This window comes from Channa argus, chromosome 11, assembly GCF_033026475.1.
Source record: "Channa argus isolate prfri chromosome 11, Channa argus male v1.0, whole genome shotgun sequence".
In the NCBI taxonomy this organism is placed as follows: domain Eukaryota; kingdom Metazoa; phylum Chordata; class Actinopteri; order Anabantiformes; family Channidae; genus Channa; species Channa argus.
In genome coordinates this window covers 11,871,232-11,888,870 of record NC_090207.1, presented here as the reverse complement: position 1 = coordinate 11,888,870, position 17,639 = coordinate 11,871,232, and the positions used below count along the sequence as shown (strand labels likewise).

Sequence of the window (17,639 nt, the reverse complement as noted above, 5' to 3'; positions counted from 1 at the left end):
AAAGTGACTTGATTTTTGTTGTGAATCTGCGCTTATATAAAATTGAATGAAATATTTAATGAAGATTGTGACAAGAAAGTGAAGGATACATTTTTAGGTAGCACATGTGAGATATGGAGATCTGACTGTCTGCTTTCCAAGATTTTCCTCTTTTTAATAGGTGATTTTCAGAAATATAATACATATTTTAAGATTCCTTATTATTTTAGAAAGTCAAGACAAGGGTGTAAATCAATTTCTAAATCATTGAGCATTCCCAGAAGCACGGTGCAGAACAGTACTAAGCTCTACAAAGTACTAATTAAAGATCTCAATATTTTTTGTAAATAAAAGTATTATTTGTTTAAATCAATTTCTAAAAATTGGTTTTCACATTTTTGGATTAGTAAAAAGTTAGGGGGTCTGAAAATTACGTGAAGCCAGTGTACAGTTTGAGACAGTGTTAAATTGGTGTGTGTGTGTTCACTAAACAGTGTTAATAGTCAATAATGTTAAACAGTCTTAATAAATCCATAATGAAGAGATGAAAACAAAATGACACAAGAATAACTCTGTCTGACTGGGTGACTGTACTAAAATGGGGATTTGTGAGTGAGGCCACCTAGAAGATACCTAAGAGTCCTCTGAAGGAGTTACAATGGGCTGAGAAGGGAGAGACTGTACAAACAACTACTGTTGCCTGGATTCTTCCAGTCAAAACATTATAAGCAAGAGTAACAAAGGGAGCCACTGTGAAAAAAAAAGAAGATCATCTTAAATCTCAGCTAAGTTGCCAGAAGGTGTGTGGGAGACTCAGAAGAAATAAGAAGGTCCTTTGGTCTGATAAAACCAAATTGAGCGCCTGTCAAGCATGGTGGTGATGTCGTCATATCTGCACGAGGCTCTGGAAGTGCTGCAAATGGCACAGGAGTTGCGAATGCTTTTTTAGGCACTGTAATGTGGATTTAACTCTCTAACAATATATTGTCACTTATCGTTTGTGCAACAACGATTAAAAAAACAACAACTATTGATTCTACACGATTTAAGTGCAGGCAAATATATTGGACGTGAAAATTTGTTAAATTATATTACCTTTGCTTTTTGTTTTCTGTGTTTTTAGCTACAGCTCACTTGCTCAACAAAAGATGTTCCTCTTCAATGTGAGTGGTTATATAAACATTTAATAATAAATCAATAGCGTCAAAAAGTAAGAGCTGCTTTCACAGCATCAGTATCAGTGTCAGTTTAATCTCCCGTTCCTTGAATGTCTACAATACTGTGTGCCCAATGGTAGCTAGAGGCTCCTGGTCCTCCTAATCCCTAATCCAAAATCACGGGCAGATTAAGAGGAACCCTGTGGCCTCCAGCCCTTCAGGAAGCCTAGGAAGGATAAATGGAAGATAGTGGTAGGTGTGAAGAGAGTGGATGATGATTGACAGTCACAAGAAAAAGTAAGAAGCATCTCATCCCTGTATACGCTTTTTAAATTGAGCAATAGAGAAATAATGGCTGATTTTGGGAGAATGAGGATGCTCCTCAAATCCTACAGCATCAGGGTAAAGTGGATGGGCAATCACTAGAGGTAGACGGCGAATTTCTGTGGCGGACTGAAGTGCCCAATGAAAGAGCTAAGGTTGGCAGATTACCCCTCTCTTCATCTGCTCGTCTCTCTGTTAGACGCCTCTCTGCATCCCCCGCCCGCCTTCACAGTCACATCTCGTTCTCTCTTTCTCCAGGGTAACTCCAGACAGTAAATGCGCGCCCTGGCTGGCAACGGCTGCTTTTCATAGTTGCTGCCTCTCTCTCTTCCTCTCTGTTCTCCTCCCCATCTCTCTCTCTCTCTTTCTCTCTCTCTCTCTCTCTCGCTCCCGCTTTCTTTCTCCCACATGGACGCGACATACCTTCTCTTCACCAGCCACGGTGCGTGCTGGGGTTGACGCGAATACCCGCATACTGAGTGCAGAGTGCGGACCGCGGTTACACGCATCCTCGGCTAATTTTTCTGCATATAGCCCATAACCTACATTGACGCAGAAAGGAAAACTGGATTTGGAGCTCTGTTTTTATTATATGTGTAAAAGCCGTATCCATCCTTGTCTGAGGAAACAAGAGACAATTTCGGAATATGGTCCCTCTCTGTGGCAGTGCCATGTGACAAGGCTTTTCATCATTTTTGGTATTTCTTTCCGCTCCAACAAAAGTCACTGGGGTGGTCTGTGTGTTCTGGCGTTGGGCATATTGGACGAGGAGCTAAGTGAAGGCAAAAGAAAACGCTCCAGGGAAAATGGAAGTTTTGGCCGTCGGCTTGGTCCGCTGAGGCTGCTGTTGGTGATGGTTTGATGATTGGTGCAGGGGTAAACTGCGTCGCCAGGTCTGAAAAGCTGGGGATCTCGGGTCGTTAGAACAGGACCTGCTTTTCAAGATAACCAGGTTTCCCCTCGCGTTATTGAATCATTACCGATTTATTCCTTTAAATGAGCGGCTACATCACCCAGTCCCTCAGTTCGCCTTAACGCGTCGGCGTTTGGATGCGGTTTGTATTCTCTGCAGCTCAGCTCGCCCAGAATACGATTTTATGTTGAGAGGAATTTCAACAGGGTACCACTCTGTGATTATCCAGGAATCTCTACTGGTTTTCATCAAGTATATACAAGTATCACACCCTAACGTCAAGAGAAGAACATATCAAGGCAGAGATTAGAGGGAATTTCCTTGACCGCCCTACAAATGGACTAAAAAAGAAGCTCCGCTTCTCGGGAATTTAAACTCTGTTCACTGTCACTCAGAGGGCTGCGGGTTTCTCTTGTTTGGGGGGAAATATCTCCGGACAACATGAAAGTTATCTCGGCGATGTTGCTCGTTGCCGTTTTGTGGAGCCAGGAGTGGAGGTCGGCGCTCTCGGATTCAATCATCCACATCGGTGAGTTACTGCGCTTTTCTCTTTCGCGGCCACAATGGGGCTCTGTGTGCGTCTCTCGGGATACTGATTGGACGGTTCAGCCTTGATATGCGCTGTGCTGCTTGTATCGTTGCTGGTAATTTCCTTGATGTCCTCCTCAATTTAGAGGGCTTTTCTGTAATCATAGACTGCCATTCATATTGGAAACGCATTTTGGCACAACGGCATTTATACTAGCCTACTGGCTAGTATATTAGCCTCCTGGTAAAATGAAGAGCTATGCATATATGTAAACTTTAATACTTTGGAGTTGCTTTATGGTAATTTTTTTCGAGGTGGTTGTTTGACATTACTAGTCATATGACTTGATCAATGAGTAACAAGTAAACGGACTGAGAGTGCACAGTTTCCCTAGAAATCGATGTATTAATGGCTCTGTGCGCACAGGATGCGCCAAAAACAGGTGGTTTAGGATGGCGTGATGTAGCCCTGCAGGACACAGGGATTATCCTGGATAGCAGCAAATTTTCTACCTATAGATTTCCTTGAGGCACAATGGCATTACCACTTTCTACCGTGAGATACTGCAGTGCCGGTGAGGGGGAAAAAACTTTCTATGCCCTAACGTCTTTACTGACTTCCACCGCCACCATCGCCAGCAAAGTGTGGCACTGTTGGGTTGAGTGTGATTTCGACAGGGAGTGTATTCTTTAGGGCATTAAGGGCGAGAGAGAGGGATGACGCTGGAGAGCACGTCTTGCAGGATGAGACGAGAACGCGAGGTGGTGGTGGGTCCACATAATCGTTGCACAACTCGGCGGCATCGAATAGGCGAGAGAGCGCTTTGTGTTGATGTGTGAGAGTGACGCACACATACATGCACGAGATGAGCACCTGTGTGCGTTGAACTATTTTGACCTCACTGTGTGGACAAGATCCCATCTACACTCACTCCCTCACTCACACAGCGTGCACACATTCACACATGTAACGTTGTGCTGCCAGTGAGGAAATACTGGCCTGTTTCAACCATTTAGACTCTGGCCAGCTGATTTACAACAGATCACAGGTCAATTTTGCAGCTATCTTGGCACAGTTTGCCAAGGGCTGGATCAGTGTGAGGTCCTTTCTGGGTAGGTCACGAACTAATGTTTCATTCCAGACGTACCACAGCACTGTGGCCAAATGATTGAGATTTACGAAGGTCAAGCTGACGTGAAGGCATATAGTCAAATTTGTATTAAATTGGTATGAAATCATGATGATCTTCATGGACACTTTCCTTATACTGTCCTAAAATTTAGCTGCTATTTAAATGTTAATTACCAGAAAATTTCCAGCGAGGCAGATTAACAAATAAAACACTTCATAAAGTCTCAGCGCAGAACAGAAGGATGGCTACAGGAGTCGTATGTGCCCAGAAATCTTTTTCTATACACAGAGTAAAAGGCTGTGTCTTTTGGCCCAATGGGGGTGGCAGTGTAATCCACCAGATAGACAGATCACTGTGACTCGATGGTTTGATCCCAGCAGCAGACACATGTTCTGCAATTGTCTCACAGCAAGACACTCAAATTTTACCTGCTCACTGACTTCAAGTTTCTTTGGATAAGAGCATTAGCAATATGACTAAATCCCCTTGGTTATGAGACATTTTTAGGCTTACTAAGAAAAAGACTGGGATCTTCAGTAATGTAGGTTAACTGCAGGTTCTTGTCAGCTACTGAAATTGTGTCCAGGTTCTCTATATGTAAACTAATGGGTCTTTATTTTAACTGCTACTACTGTATGCTCTATTTTTCAGACATGGTGTCTCCTGGGCTCCAAGGCTCTCATGGGTATAGATTTATACCTATAATGTGTTTTGTATGAAGCTCCACAACTGGTTGTTGGAGCCCATAAACACTGCAAATGCAGTTTGTATACTCTCTAATACCCATAAACACATTATTTATGCCCCAATGTTTATCTTTTGATCTGTATTTGCGTAAAATGTGGTAAACTTGAAGGTGAAAAGCACTCATGATGTGCTACGATTTACTGTGCATTTTCAATGTTAACGTTAAATAGACATTGTTTAATTTCCTGGTCCCTGGTTAATTTCAACACCATTTAATCAGCATGTTGTCGGGTTACCGTTTTATTGCATCAGCAGTCATATATGTACATGTCTTTGCACAAGTGTGTTCCAAGAATAAGGATCCCATGAGGATTTGGGTGGTGGTAGTGTGCACTTTCAGTTGTCTGTTCTTTCTCCTACCTCTGCATTATTTATAACCAGTTATTCATTTCCCTGCTAGCCCCAAGTACTTTAAATCACAACTAAAGGTTATCACCCCCAAAACAATGCTTTTGTCTGTCGTACACTCCATTCCTCACCCATTTCTCCTAATCCTAGCTTCTTTACCAGGCCTCTGAGGAGGCCAATAAAATGGTATGGACACAACAGATACAAGTTCACAAAGAATATTATGATCATTTTTTTTCACAAGATGTGGTATTGCTTTAAGCAAGTAAAAGCCCTGCTAAAAATGTTGTCTCTTACAAGTTAGAATTTAGCTGTACTACTACTGTAGCTGCAAAACTGGAGTTAATTTATATCCCTGGATACTTTTTTCCACTCAGTCTTCTAACACATACAGTGCTGATCTGTCTGTGTGTGCATGGTATTGACTTAGGACTGCATGAGAAAGGAAAAAAAAACAGTACTATACCCAGCAGGCGCATCACATTGACATGTCAGAAGTAATCCCTCTTTAATCTTTTTGTTGCTGCTAAAGATGGAATGAGGGAAAGGAGAGAGATAGATGGGCAAAGAGCGATGTATATCAAAGGGAGAATATTTGGTCAAAAGGAAAAAGGAACGAGGGAAACAAAGGAGGGGAAAGTAGACTTTGTGCCATCATCATCTGCCATTTTTAGCTGTCTGATCTGTAAACCGGTGCCATCCAGTAACAAACTTGCCATTATTTAGTGGCATTACCAGCAGTGACCACGGACGTTTCCATCTTGTTCCGTCCATGCAGTAAATGTGATTGAACTGCTCGGAAGCTGGCACCGCTGCCTCACCAATTTCACTCACTCACTCACTCATTCAGTCTCTCACTCACTCCCTCCCTCCCTGCCTGTCGTCTTTGGCCCTGTAATGATCAGCATGCAGAAGGAAGGGGAGAGTCCGCTTGCTTCTTGGCCCTCAGTGCATCGTGTGCTGCATGGCAATGGCCCTCTGCTTTATGAGGGCAGTTCATATACACTCTGTGTGTGTGTGATTGAAATGGATTGTGGAAGTGTGCAAGGTTGTGTCTTCTTGATTAGTTTCACTCAGTCACTGTAAGTTATGCAGCCAGATTAAATCCATACTTCAGAGTTTCAGTGGTTTGTAGTCACATAGTCTGGTAAAGTGCTACCACTGGCTCACCACGCATAAGAAGAAGCCAGCGAGAGAGCCTGGTTCTCCCTGGTTAAATGAAATACTGTATATTAGCCTCCTAACTTCTCTGTCTATTCAATGGTTTTTCTTGATCGTACAGATTATCATTTATAGTTTATCGCCCTCTGCTTTGTGAGGGCACTTCAAATAGACATTGCATGTGTTTGAGAGACAGATGTGTGGAAGTGTACATGGTTATATATTAATTTTAAATGTTAAAACATAGAAAATACTGATAGCATGGAAATTAGGATGGTTACAAGTGTCCGGGCACAGATGCCTTATACAGTATGAGTCTGTTCTTTGTCTGTAGTTTGTGTTCTCCAGGCTAGATCCCAGTAAAGTCAAATGAAAGAACATTTGGATGAAAGAAAATGAGGACAAATATGATAATCTAACCTGTTATATGGAAAGCACCAACACTTTTTAAGGCAATATAATTCTAAAGCTAATATTTGAAGTAATGGAATTTGATCAATAAAATATTCAAAAGCAAAGACCTATGACATGTCATTTTCTTGTATTAAGGTTTTTAAAACTCTTTTCTGCTTATGGGCTCTCCTCGGTTTACTTGAACTCTTATTAGAAGGCTCAATGGGCTTCATTTATTTTGCAGTTATACCATGAAATGTGTGCAGGACACTGTGTAAATGGATGAACTTGAGAACAGTTAATGTGAATCAGTCATTACTGGCTTTTTACTGGCAGGGATTTTAAGTTAATAACATCTGGCCAGAATTGTGTTAAATTGTTGAAATAAAGTATTCATCACTCTCAAGTTTTTTTTCTTTTAAGAAACTGCACACTATTTCCCATGACTTCCTCGCTGTGACAGTGTAGGTATATTAAAATTGAGTCTGTTAGACCAAATCCCATCAGAATCTGGTGGGATTTGGTCCAACAGACTGTTTTGCCTCCTCTTCTTTTAAAATTGTAAATACATGATTAGGATATCTCACTTTATGTTATTACTTGCTGTTTTACAATGCAGAGTGTTGCTCAGAAGAGTTGATTATTAAAAACCAGCATGCAAGGTCCCAAAATTATGTCAATGAGTATGACATGAGACTAATTACTAAGGTCCACTGAGATCCATTTTATTACAGCTGTAGCTCCACTGCTGTTGTTTAGCATTCTCATTTCGACTCACTAATTGCAGCTTATATTAGATGACACAGTCTTTAGGCATTTCTCAGATTCCAAACTTCAGGTTTTTTTGGGGTTTTTGCAACAAGTGATTCAGTCCAGGGATGTTAAACAAGATGACCCATATAAATGCTGCTGTTGGTAACAAAAGAGCGATGTATGTCAAATAACAAAACTCAACCTGAAATGTTTCATCTGTAAAATTAGAAGAGTGATTTGTTTTAACAGACTTCCCTCAAATTAAGGTACAGTTTGTACAGTATGTCTGCCAACACACAAACTGCACAAATTGAAATATAGAAGAAAAATGTTGATTGTTTCACCTTTTAGGTTTTTTTTTTTTGTGCAATGTGACTACAGAGGCCTGGGTGTCCTGTTGTGGTCAAGGTAAGCTGTAGGAATAACATGTCATTTAGATGAAAGGGAGAGAGAGAGAGAGAGAGAGAGAGACAGGTGGGGGGGGTCTGTTATCCTTTGGATGCCCAGTTCAGTTAAGATGATGAGGGGAGTTAGGGATGGACAGAGATTACTGGATCTATGCAGCATGTGCGCGTGTGTGGATGGGGACACTGTCTCTTAACAGTGGCGAGACAAATAGAAGGATTTCTCAAATTTTGATGAATACAGTTCAGATAGTGAATGAAAGGTTTTCATTACTTGTGTGGTGAAGAAATGTGGTTTCTAAACATCTGTGTGTGTGTGAATGGCTGTTCCTGCATGGCTTCCTTTCCCAGCAGTCAACAGTGCTTCCACTTTTAACAACTTGTGTCTGTACGTGCACGTGTACACGTGTATTTTAATCTGCAGTTATGCACTGATTCCAAAGGGTTGGGGCCAGGCAGCAGGTATTAAATGGTTCATATCTTTTGAGTTATGTATCTGTGAGTGTTGACAGATGTGCTGCTTCATGCTATCTTTGACTGGGAAGATTTAGCACCTCATATATCTGGTGTTTTGTGTGTGTGTGTGTGTGAGTGTGTGTGTGTGTTAGAGAATATGATCAGAGGTAAAAACTGTGTGGTTTTTGTGTGATATTTGAGACTGTTGTGCATTCTTTTGTGAAGGAAAGAAACAGACAGCAACTTGGACCACTGTGCCTGGTCACTGAGGCAGAACCCTGAGCCAAGCCACAGAGAGAAAGAGAAGTGTGTGTGTTTATTTGTGTGTGAGGTTGAGATGGAGTGACAGGTAGCTGTAAGAAGTATGATTGCTTGTCTGAGGTTGACTGCAGATGTAGGCGAGGAGCCAGCTCTGCTCTCCTGAAGGCGCTTCATCTCACCACAGCAGTCAGTGATGCAGGTAGAACAGACCAGATGGCCTGGGAAGGACTTGTACAACACGGGCTCTTGTTCCCGGATGATTGTATTGTGTGTTTGTGTTTATCCACTCTACACACACAGAGTCACACATGCTTAATGTCATCTGAGGACAAGAACTCAAAACTCGGAAGACAAAGTGTTATCTTTTTGAGTAGTGTGGCTTAAACTAATCGTGTGAGCACAAATTAATATACTGTAGATTACACACACACATCCAATTACTGTATTCAAAATATACACAAATGTGGGGGCACATTTTTACTTTGGATCTGTACTCTTTTTGTTGTGTTTTAAATTAAGACATTGAAAATTTTTGTGGTAAATGTTTCGTTTGAGTGCCGAATTGCTTTTATACAGTATTCAAGAGAAGAAAATCTGTTTGAGGTTGCAATTTTACTGATTCTTTCCAGGATAATGCAAAACCTGGACTCAAGCCAGAAAAGCCTTCTATGTTTCAGACTTAGTAAAATCAATCACACTAGTTGGAGATTATGATGCAGAAATGATAAAAAAGACAAATGGTGTTCACAATCAGTGAAAGTCATTAGTATTACTGTACATGGTTGTGCATTTATATAGTGTGGTGGTCATCCATTCTGTTCTTCCTTCATTCTTCCAGTAGAGCCAATATTTATAACTGCCCTCTCCTCCTGCCCTCTTTCTTTTTCATGGCTTTGTGGGCTGTCTCTTCTGACACAAATACGGCTTTAGTCTTCGAGCAATCTGTGCTGTGTATCGCTGGGGCAGAGGATGCCCTCAGTGTACACAAAATGTGTTTGTGTGTGTATACACTGCACTGTATCTCACACTGAGAACCTCAGGCATACTGCCTGAACTTTCATCCAGCTCTAAGTGCTCATTTATCAATGCATCTTCAAATGTGTGTGTGTGTGAAGGAGTGTGTGTGTCTTCTTGTATGTGAATTAAAATGCCAGTGTAATGTTATATAATTATTAAAAAAGAAAGCATGGCATTAGCAACTGTGTTCTACTATGTGAATACATTTTCAACACAACTATTTGAAATCCAAGGAAAACTTTGTTTTCATTGCTTCATTCATTCGCAAATTGTTTACTGAACAGTAAAGCATGGAGATACAGTTGTGAACTTTGTTGTACTACAGCCTTTCAAACACATGCACATGCATGTCTCATGATGCCAGTCCAGAGGATCCACTTTGCTTATAGTCTTTTCTTTAAGTCACACATGAATTGCTGATTTTCACAGCACGGTCACAATCTTCATATGTTATGCGTTTGTGTCGTCCAAACTTCAACATTAAAGCATTAAACGGTTGTTTGCATTACAAATGATGATTTTGGTTTTTAGTGATTCGCATTTGCAGTACAAAAGAATAGTGGCAGTGTTAAAGAGAAACATACAATGCACAGGGGATTTGTTTTTCTTTCAGGATTTTATTTATTTATTTATTTTTAACCTTAATCCATTTTGACAGCTGAATTTAAATAAAACACTGCAATACCAAGTGGGACACGTGTAACATTAAACTAGATCATGTGATATGCCTCGAGGCCAGTGGAGTCTGCAAACTGTGTAATGCAAAGCTAAAATATTTTGACAATGCAAATGACATGCACAATTATATTAAATATTTCCATGTGAAAATGGAGGAAAAAAAGTTGTTGATGGTAATGCCAGAAATGAGAAATGTCAAATGTTGTTTAATGTTAGTCATTAAAAATTTAACGTTTTGTCAAAGGGAAGCTGTGGCTTTCCCATAGGAATGAGTTCTAAAGCCTGGAAATCACTTGTGAAATCATAAGGCATTTTTGAACTTTCGATGGCCTTGCTCGTAGTTTTGAAAGAGTCTTTAGTTAATACAGGAGAAGGGTTTTCACATTTTATTATATGACATAAAATTCAATAAACTCCCAACTCATGCTATATTTGAGCTTTTAGGAGCCTCAAAAAAAGGCAGTTGTTAACATGTGGCTTAAAGGACACCTTCAATGACATTTAACTTGCTTCTTTTTTAACTAATTTGGGTAGTACATGCCGTTAAACTTCTCTCTGGCTTTCCCTGTATTATAATATCTGTCTTCTTCTGCTGCAAAATGTCTCCAGATGACATCAGTTGGAGGAACCTTCAGTTCAAATTATGTCATCTTGTTGCTCACAGTATAAATTTTGTAATCATTGTCAACCTACTTTTCCAGAGCTCCTCCAAACTCCTTATGATAAAAAAAACTCCAGGTTATGTCATCTGGAGGAATTTTTCAGCTCGAAGCAAAAAAAATATTTTAATATATGGACGTCAGAGGAAAGTTTAAAAGCAGTAATGTACATTTACAACCCCACATGTCACCATTTTGAGAACAATTTGCATTTTTTTTTTCGAGTTTGTCTTTCCTGTATATGCGGTTCAGGCAAATCTGGTGGAGAAAATTGATATTATTAAGACCGGTACAACAATTAGAACCACTGAAAAAAATATGAACTTAAAATTAGGACACAGATCAAGATTTATTGCACTGGAGGCTAAACTTTAATTATTCTGTGAATGCATTTAGCATTTTAAATCCATGGTGTGTGTATGTGTGCACATGTTCTTGCACCTGTTGAATGTTGTTTCTTTCACTTATCTTCTCACAGGGGCAAATACATTTCCACAGTAGTGGTCTGTGCCTGCTGTCAGTCAAACGTACTTTCATTCCACAGTTTTATTATAGTCGTCTCCAGTGTTTTCTTCTTGACTGCTGATTTTATTCTCTTTGTCAATCTTTTTCAGGCTCACTTGCGCACTTTTTTTCCCCATTTTCTCAATTATCCTCCCCACGTTTTGCTTCTGACTCAATCTTTCTCCTTACTTTTATTCTGACATGTGCTATTTTTACCTTTTTGTACCTTTTACTAAATCTGCTCTTATATCTTGCTCCACTCATCCACTGTTCTCCCTCCAATGCTCCTCCTCACTGATGTTTAACATGCTGTCAGTGTTTACAGAAGCAGGCATCAGAACTGAGAGGTGTTAAACACTTTGTTAATCACTGTCATGGAACCGTAATGTGCTGTTTGTTTGTCTGACACAGTTGTGACAGACAACATGTCACAAATCTGCCTGCATGTGCCCATCTGGATTGTAGCTTCTTTTCATTTGGGGTTTAAAAAAGAAAATCAAAATTGGAGAAATTGTTTTAACAGCTTTTGCCCAGATTCATTAAATGCTATCAGTGTATTTAGTTAAACTGAATAAATTGTGATTCAACTTCCTGAATCAAAAATGACAGAAAAATGGAGCGTAATAGATGATAAAAGATGGATTATGCACAACCATTTTCTATCCTGTTAATATCGTGTGCTGCACCACACATCGGATTCAACTAAACCAATTGTGCATTAGTCATGGATAGAATGACCTGACTCACAGGCCACAGCCTCCCTCTGCAGCAGTAACCCTCATTAAATGACCCACTGAGGCCAAAGTGTAACTAGATCTCTGAAACCCATTCAGGTGTGTTTGTGTTGCCAGTCACTCTTGTGAATAAAAGATATATCTACTTCTTTCAGAGCAAATATGTATATGTGTTCTGATTGAATGTGACATGGATTTATCAATGTGTTATTTTTGAGCATCATTAGAACTAATGTCTTATCTGATGTGGGCATGCTCATGCAGCTACTTCATGGATTTATTTTTAATGAAAACAAACTGTTTCTAGGTTAAAATAAATGGAAAAAAAACTAACCGAGAACCAAAGCAACAGTTGTCGTATGTACAGTGCTCTTTTCAGCGGCTAAATCTTGGGACTTCAGAGTATTCAAACTGTAAGTGTCTTGGCCTGCCTCACTAATTCCAATTTGCACAATCACTCTGTTTTTGAGGATGGCCAGCTCTAGGCAGACTTATGCCTATGCCATAGTCTGTCCATAGCCAATTTCTCCGTGATGGATTCTACTATAACCGAAAGAATATTTGGTTACTTGGAAATATTCTTGTAACTGTTTGTTGTATTTTTCTCAGTACTCTTTTTATGAAGTTGCTTTCATGTCCTAGGACACTGATACACCTAGAACTGGACCTTTCACATAGAATGATTTTTAGAGGCATTTATATGTTTCATAGGATTTGGTATTCCATCAGCTGTGCTCTCTTAGCTGCCTCCCGTCACATAATTTACAGCATTATATTAGCTTACAAATTTGTATCCTTGAGCAAATTGAATGAAATTTTTTTTATTTACAGCAATGAATGCCGTAAGTACTGGTAGCATTGTGGTTAGCATAATAATTATGGCTGCCTCTTTTTGAGCCAATAACATAGTCAATGTAAAAGTTAAATTATCTACATATAAAAAGTTGAGGTTTGTTTGGTTCTGTAGATTGCTCCTGTATAATACTGAATTCTCTCTTTTGTTTACGCAGGACTAGATTTGTAATCTGCTTTTTACAACAGTGTATGTGACAAAAAGCAGAATGAAAGGAGAGATCATAACATGGAGCGTTTCCTCCCAAAGTGTGAGGCTTACACAGAGTGGTCTCCAGAAGTTTAAATAAGTCTTTCTTTCTTTCTTTCTTTCTTTCTTTCTTTCTTTATTTATTTATTTTCCACCAAATTTTTTGTTCTAATGTTTTGGCCACTCTATTTAAAATGAATGAGGTGGCATTTAAATGCGATGCATTGTTGAGTCACCATTACAGCGTGTTTGCCCAGCTCAGAAAATGTCTCCTTAATGACATTCCCCAAACTAGATGAATTTTATAACAAACAAAAACACATTTAAACATGAAAAACATGTTTAAAGATGCCAAATATGTGAAGCATCTATCATTGAAATTGTTCTGTACAGTATATGCAGTTTAGGTGGATGTAGATCAGTGGCTAAAGGCATTCGTCCACAGACCACAATTTTGAGTCCTGGTACTTTCTCCATTTCGAAATGTCCTTGGGCAAGACTCTGAAGCCCAAGCTGCACCTTGAGTGGCAGCTGCTGTCATTTGTGTGTGTGTTTGTGTGTGTAAGTGGGTGAATGAGAAGCAATGTTGTAATGTGCTTTGGATAAGAGCATTTTGTTATATTGCAGCCTTATTCCAAAATTGAGTAAATTCATTATTTTCTTCAAAATTCTACAAACAATACTCCATAATGACAACGTGAAAGAAATTTGTAAATTTGCTATATTTATTACAAATACGAAACAAATTACATTTAAATTAATATTCGTGGACTTTGCATTGACACTCAAAATTGAGCTCTGGTGCATCCGGTGTCTGATCAGCCTTGAGATGTTTCTACAACTTGATTGGAGTCCGCCTGTGGGAAATGCAGTTGATTGGATATGATTTGGAAAAACGGACGCCTGTCTATATAAGGACCCACAGTTAAAAGTGCCCATCAGAGCACAAACCAAGACATGAAGTCCAAGGAATTGTCTGTAGACCTCCAAGACAGGATTGTATCAAAGTACAGGTCTAGGGATGGGTACAGAAGCATTTCTCCAGCGTTGAAGGTCCCAATGAGCACAGTGATCTCCATCATCCCTAAATGGAAGGTTTGGAACCAACAGGACTCTTCCTAGAGTGGGCCGGCCAGCCAAACTGCGCAATCAAGAGAGAAGGACCTTATTCAGGGAGGTGACCAAGAACGACGATGGTCACTGAAGGAGCTCCAGTATTTCTCTGTGGAGAGAACAACAACCATCTCTGTAGCACTTAACCAATCAGGCCTGTATGGTAGAGTGGCCAGACAGAAACCACTCCTCTGTAAAAGGCACATGACAGCCACTCTGAAGGACTCTCAGAGCACGAGAAACCAAATTCTCTGGTGTGGTGAAACAAAGATTGAATTCTTTGGCCTGAATGCCAAGTGTCATGTCTGGAGGAAACCAGGCACCGCTCATCACCTGGTCAATACCATCCCTACAGTAAAGCATGGTGGTGGCAGCAACACACTGTGGGAATGTTTTTCAGCAGCAGGAACTGGGAGACTAGTCAGGAACCGGGAAAGATGAATGCAGCAATGTACAGAGATATCCTTGATGAAATCCTGTTCCACAGTGCTCTGGACCTCAGACTGGGGTGACAGTTCATCTTTCAATAGGACAAAGACCCTAAGCACACAGCCAAGATAACAAATGAGTGACTACAGGACAACTCTGTGAATGTCCTTGAGTGACCCAGCCAGAGCCCAGACTTGAACTCGACTGAACATCTCCAGAGAGATCTGAAAATGGCTGTGCACCAATGCTCCCCATCCAGCCTGATGGAACTTGAGAGGTACTGCAAAGAAGAATGGGAGAAACTGCCCAAATCTCGGTGGCCAAGCTTGTAGCATCATACTCAAAAAGACTAAAGGTGCTTCAACAAAGTATTAGGCAAAAGCAGTGAATACTTATGTACATGTGATTTTTATTTTTTAATTTTGGTATGAATTTGCAAAGTTTTCAAACAAACTTAAAACAATGAATTTTGGAATAAGGCTATAGAAACAAAATGTAGAAAGTTAAGCACTGAATACTTTCTGGATACTATATACTGTAAGTAAGCCTTTTATAAGCAGGCCATTTACATTAGTGTGGGGCAGTATCCTTGTAGTAACACGACTTGTTCTTTATCCAGAAGTTTTTCAGTGTCACAAAGCAATGTTTCCCTTGTGATTTACAACCCCTAAAGAAATGTGGTACTGTGGAGTACACCACAGCACTACCAGTACTTCTTGCACAATGGAATCTGTTATTGAGACAGCATCATTAGAACCTGTTTGTTTGCAGACAGCCCTCTGGGCTTTTTCTTTCACCCTCCTTTGCTTTTCACTTGCTTTTACTTTACTCCACCGTCTCGGCCTCTCCCCTCTGCCCCCCTCCCTGCTCACACATGCACTTTCCGCACTCCCTGCTCTTTTCACTGTCTGCTGACCTACAATCAAAGCAAAATTCTACTCCGTTTCTCTCTTCATCAATCTTATAGTCTGCTTCTCTTGCATATTCTTTTTGGGGTTCTTTTTTTCTTGTTCTCAGTGAATATCTGAATATTCACTTTTTACCAGCTTCATATTGTTCACATGTCTCAGACAGAACATTTAATGGCTATATAATAAACAGTGAGGGAAGTGAAGTCTGCAAGTAGAGTCAGTTAATGCCTCCTTTGCTACTTTGCAATATAGGATTACAAATTACTGCTGCAAATACTTAATACTGATTTGGAGTGCTGCCATAGATACTACAGATAGAGTAATACAATAATGTGTAGTTTAACTGGAAGAGGTAAAAACTGGTAGGACATGTACCCATATACAGTAGATTTTGGCCTGTACAGAAGCACCAGCAGCTCTTATAACAGTGATGTTAGCTGTCACTACCTTTTTGAATCCAAATGCCTTCACGTGTTGACTTTGCTAGTCAACAAGCTGCAGTAATGGCGGACACTGCAGTCCTGCGCTTACTGATGATGTCACACATTATGACCGACTGGACGTTTGGAAGAGCCACCTGTTAGCAACTGTTACTGCGTGACATTACACTGCTATGCTGATGTGTTCAGGGACAATACAGAGTGTAGGTCACTGTGGTTTGAATGCTTCCAGGCCCAATATGCACTTACTATGGGTAGGCCTTACTTTACAATGATTATTATATGTAAAAAGGGAACGGACTGTTTTTTGTTTTTTTTATCAGTGTGGCACATATGGCCCAGACTAGCAGTGTTGTGTTGCTTGCTTGTTTTGGATTTTTGTTCTGAGTAACTCTAACTTCTTACAGCAGACATTTTAAAAGATTCTGTCACACCAGATGGAACTAATGACAGTAACAATGGCCGAGATTTATTTGTGTCACAGGAGGCCAAACCAATGAGCCATAATACATAGTAACTTTTTAAGCAGCCATTAATAATGTTATTAATTACTGTACACCGATGTTGACGTGTAAAAACATATCCTAAAAGTTAGTTCATTAAACAAAACAAATACTGAAAAACGATTTAGGAATAATACTTTATTCAATGTTTGATCTTTAATCGTTAAAGTAAAACTAGATGTATCAAAGCAAAATGCAAGAAATTTGGACAGAGTTAACTTTTTTACTGTTCTAGTAAAAAGCAAGAGGATCATTGAAGTATTTATTGCTCATTGAATATTGGCCTCACTTTGACTGCAGCTTTAGTTGCTATGGAATAATGTTGCTATTTGGATTGCTTCTGTAGGAACTACTGTATTTTCCTCCTAGTGCAGTTAAAACCATTGCCATAAGACTAATAAAACAAACTTTTAACAACATCTGGCTACATCCCATTAAATTAGATCCGTCTTTAGTTTTTTGTTTATTCATTTCAGGCTGCATAAGTGAGTTATGATGGGTTTTTTTTTCTCTCCCTTCTGCTGGTAGAACACTGTGTATATCTTGCAGCTGAAATGTTTATGTGGACTAATCAGTCCCTTTATCTTTGTCACTGTGGTGTCAGTCTGCAGCTTGACTCACTGTCTTTGTTTAATGTAGTATCCAGACACTGAGAGGATGGAATTGACAATGAACTGCTTAATGAGTATGGGTCTTTTGAAATGCAGTTTAAAAGTTTTGCATTATGTATTTATTCAGTTTGTTGAATGGTAACTACACATTGTTTCTTATTTAACAAGGGGTGGGTCAGTTGTTCTGTCCTTTCATATTTTCTTCAAATCTATATTTAACTAATGGAGATGCATTTAATTATTTGTACTGCCTCTTTTAGCCCTTTTCATTTCCTCATGTATCTGTCACTCTGCAGTTCATTCTTGTTCTTGCAGATTGTCTTAATAAAATGAAAAGTTATAGGATTATATTGTGTGTAAACTAGCTTCGTACCTTCAGGGAAAGCTGCGTACTTTTGTCCATTTAAACATTTACATTACATGCAGCCAATAAACACCACT

At 39.7% G+C, this 17,639-nt stretch overlaps 1 protein-coding gene across 3 annotated transcripts in view; it reads left to right on the top strand.

Moving 5' to 3' along the window:
- The first annotated feature begins 1,679 nt into the window (after positions 1–1,679).
- Positions 1,680–17,639, top strand: part of grid2 (glutamate receptor, ionotropic, delta 2) — a 443,522-nt gene continuing 427,562 nt past the window's right edge. For 2 of the 3 annotated variants that reach the window (XR_010915583.1, XM_067521711.1), the window contains exon 1: positions 1,680–2,902. Coding sequence is in view for 2 of the 3 variants with exons in the window: in XM_067521711.1 (XP_067377812.1) it covers positions 2,815–2,902 (88 nt within the window). In the remaining variant the exon portion in view is untranslated. The remainder of the gene's footprint in view (positions 2,903–17,639) is intronic. The other variant, XM_067521709.1, reaches the window with a different exon arrangement.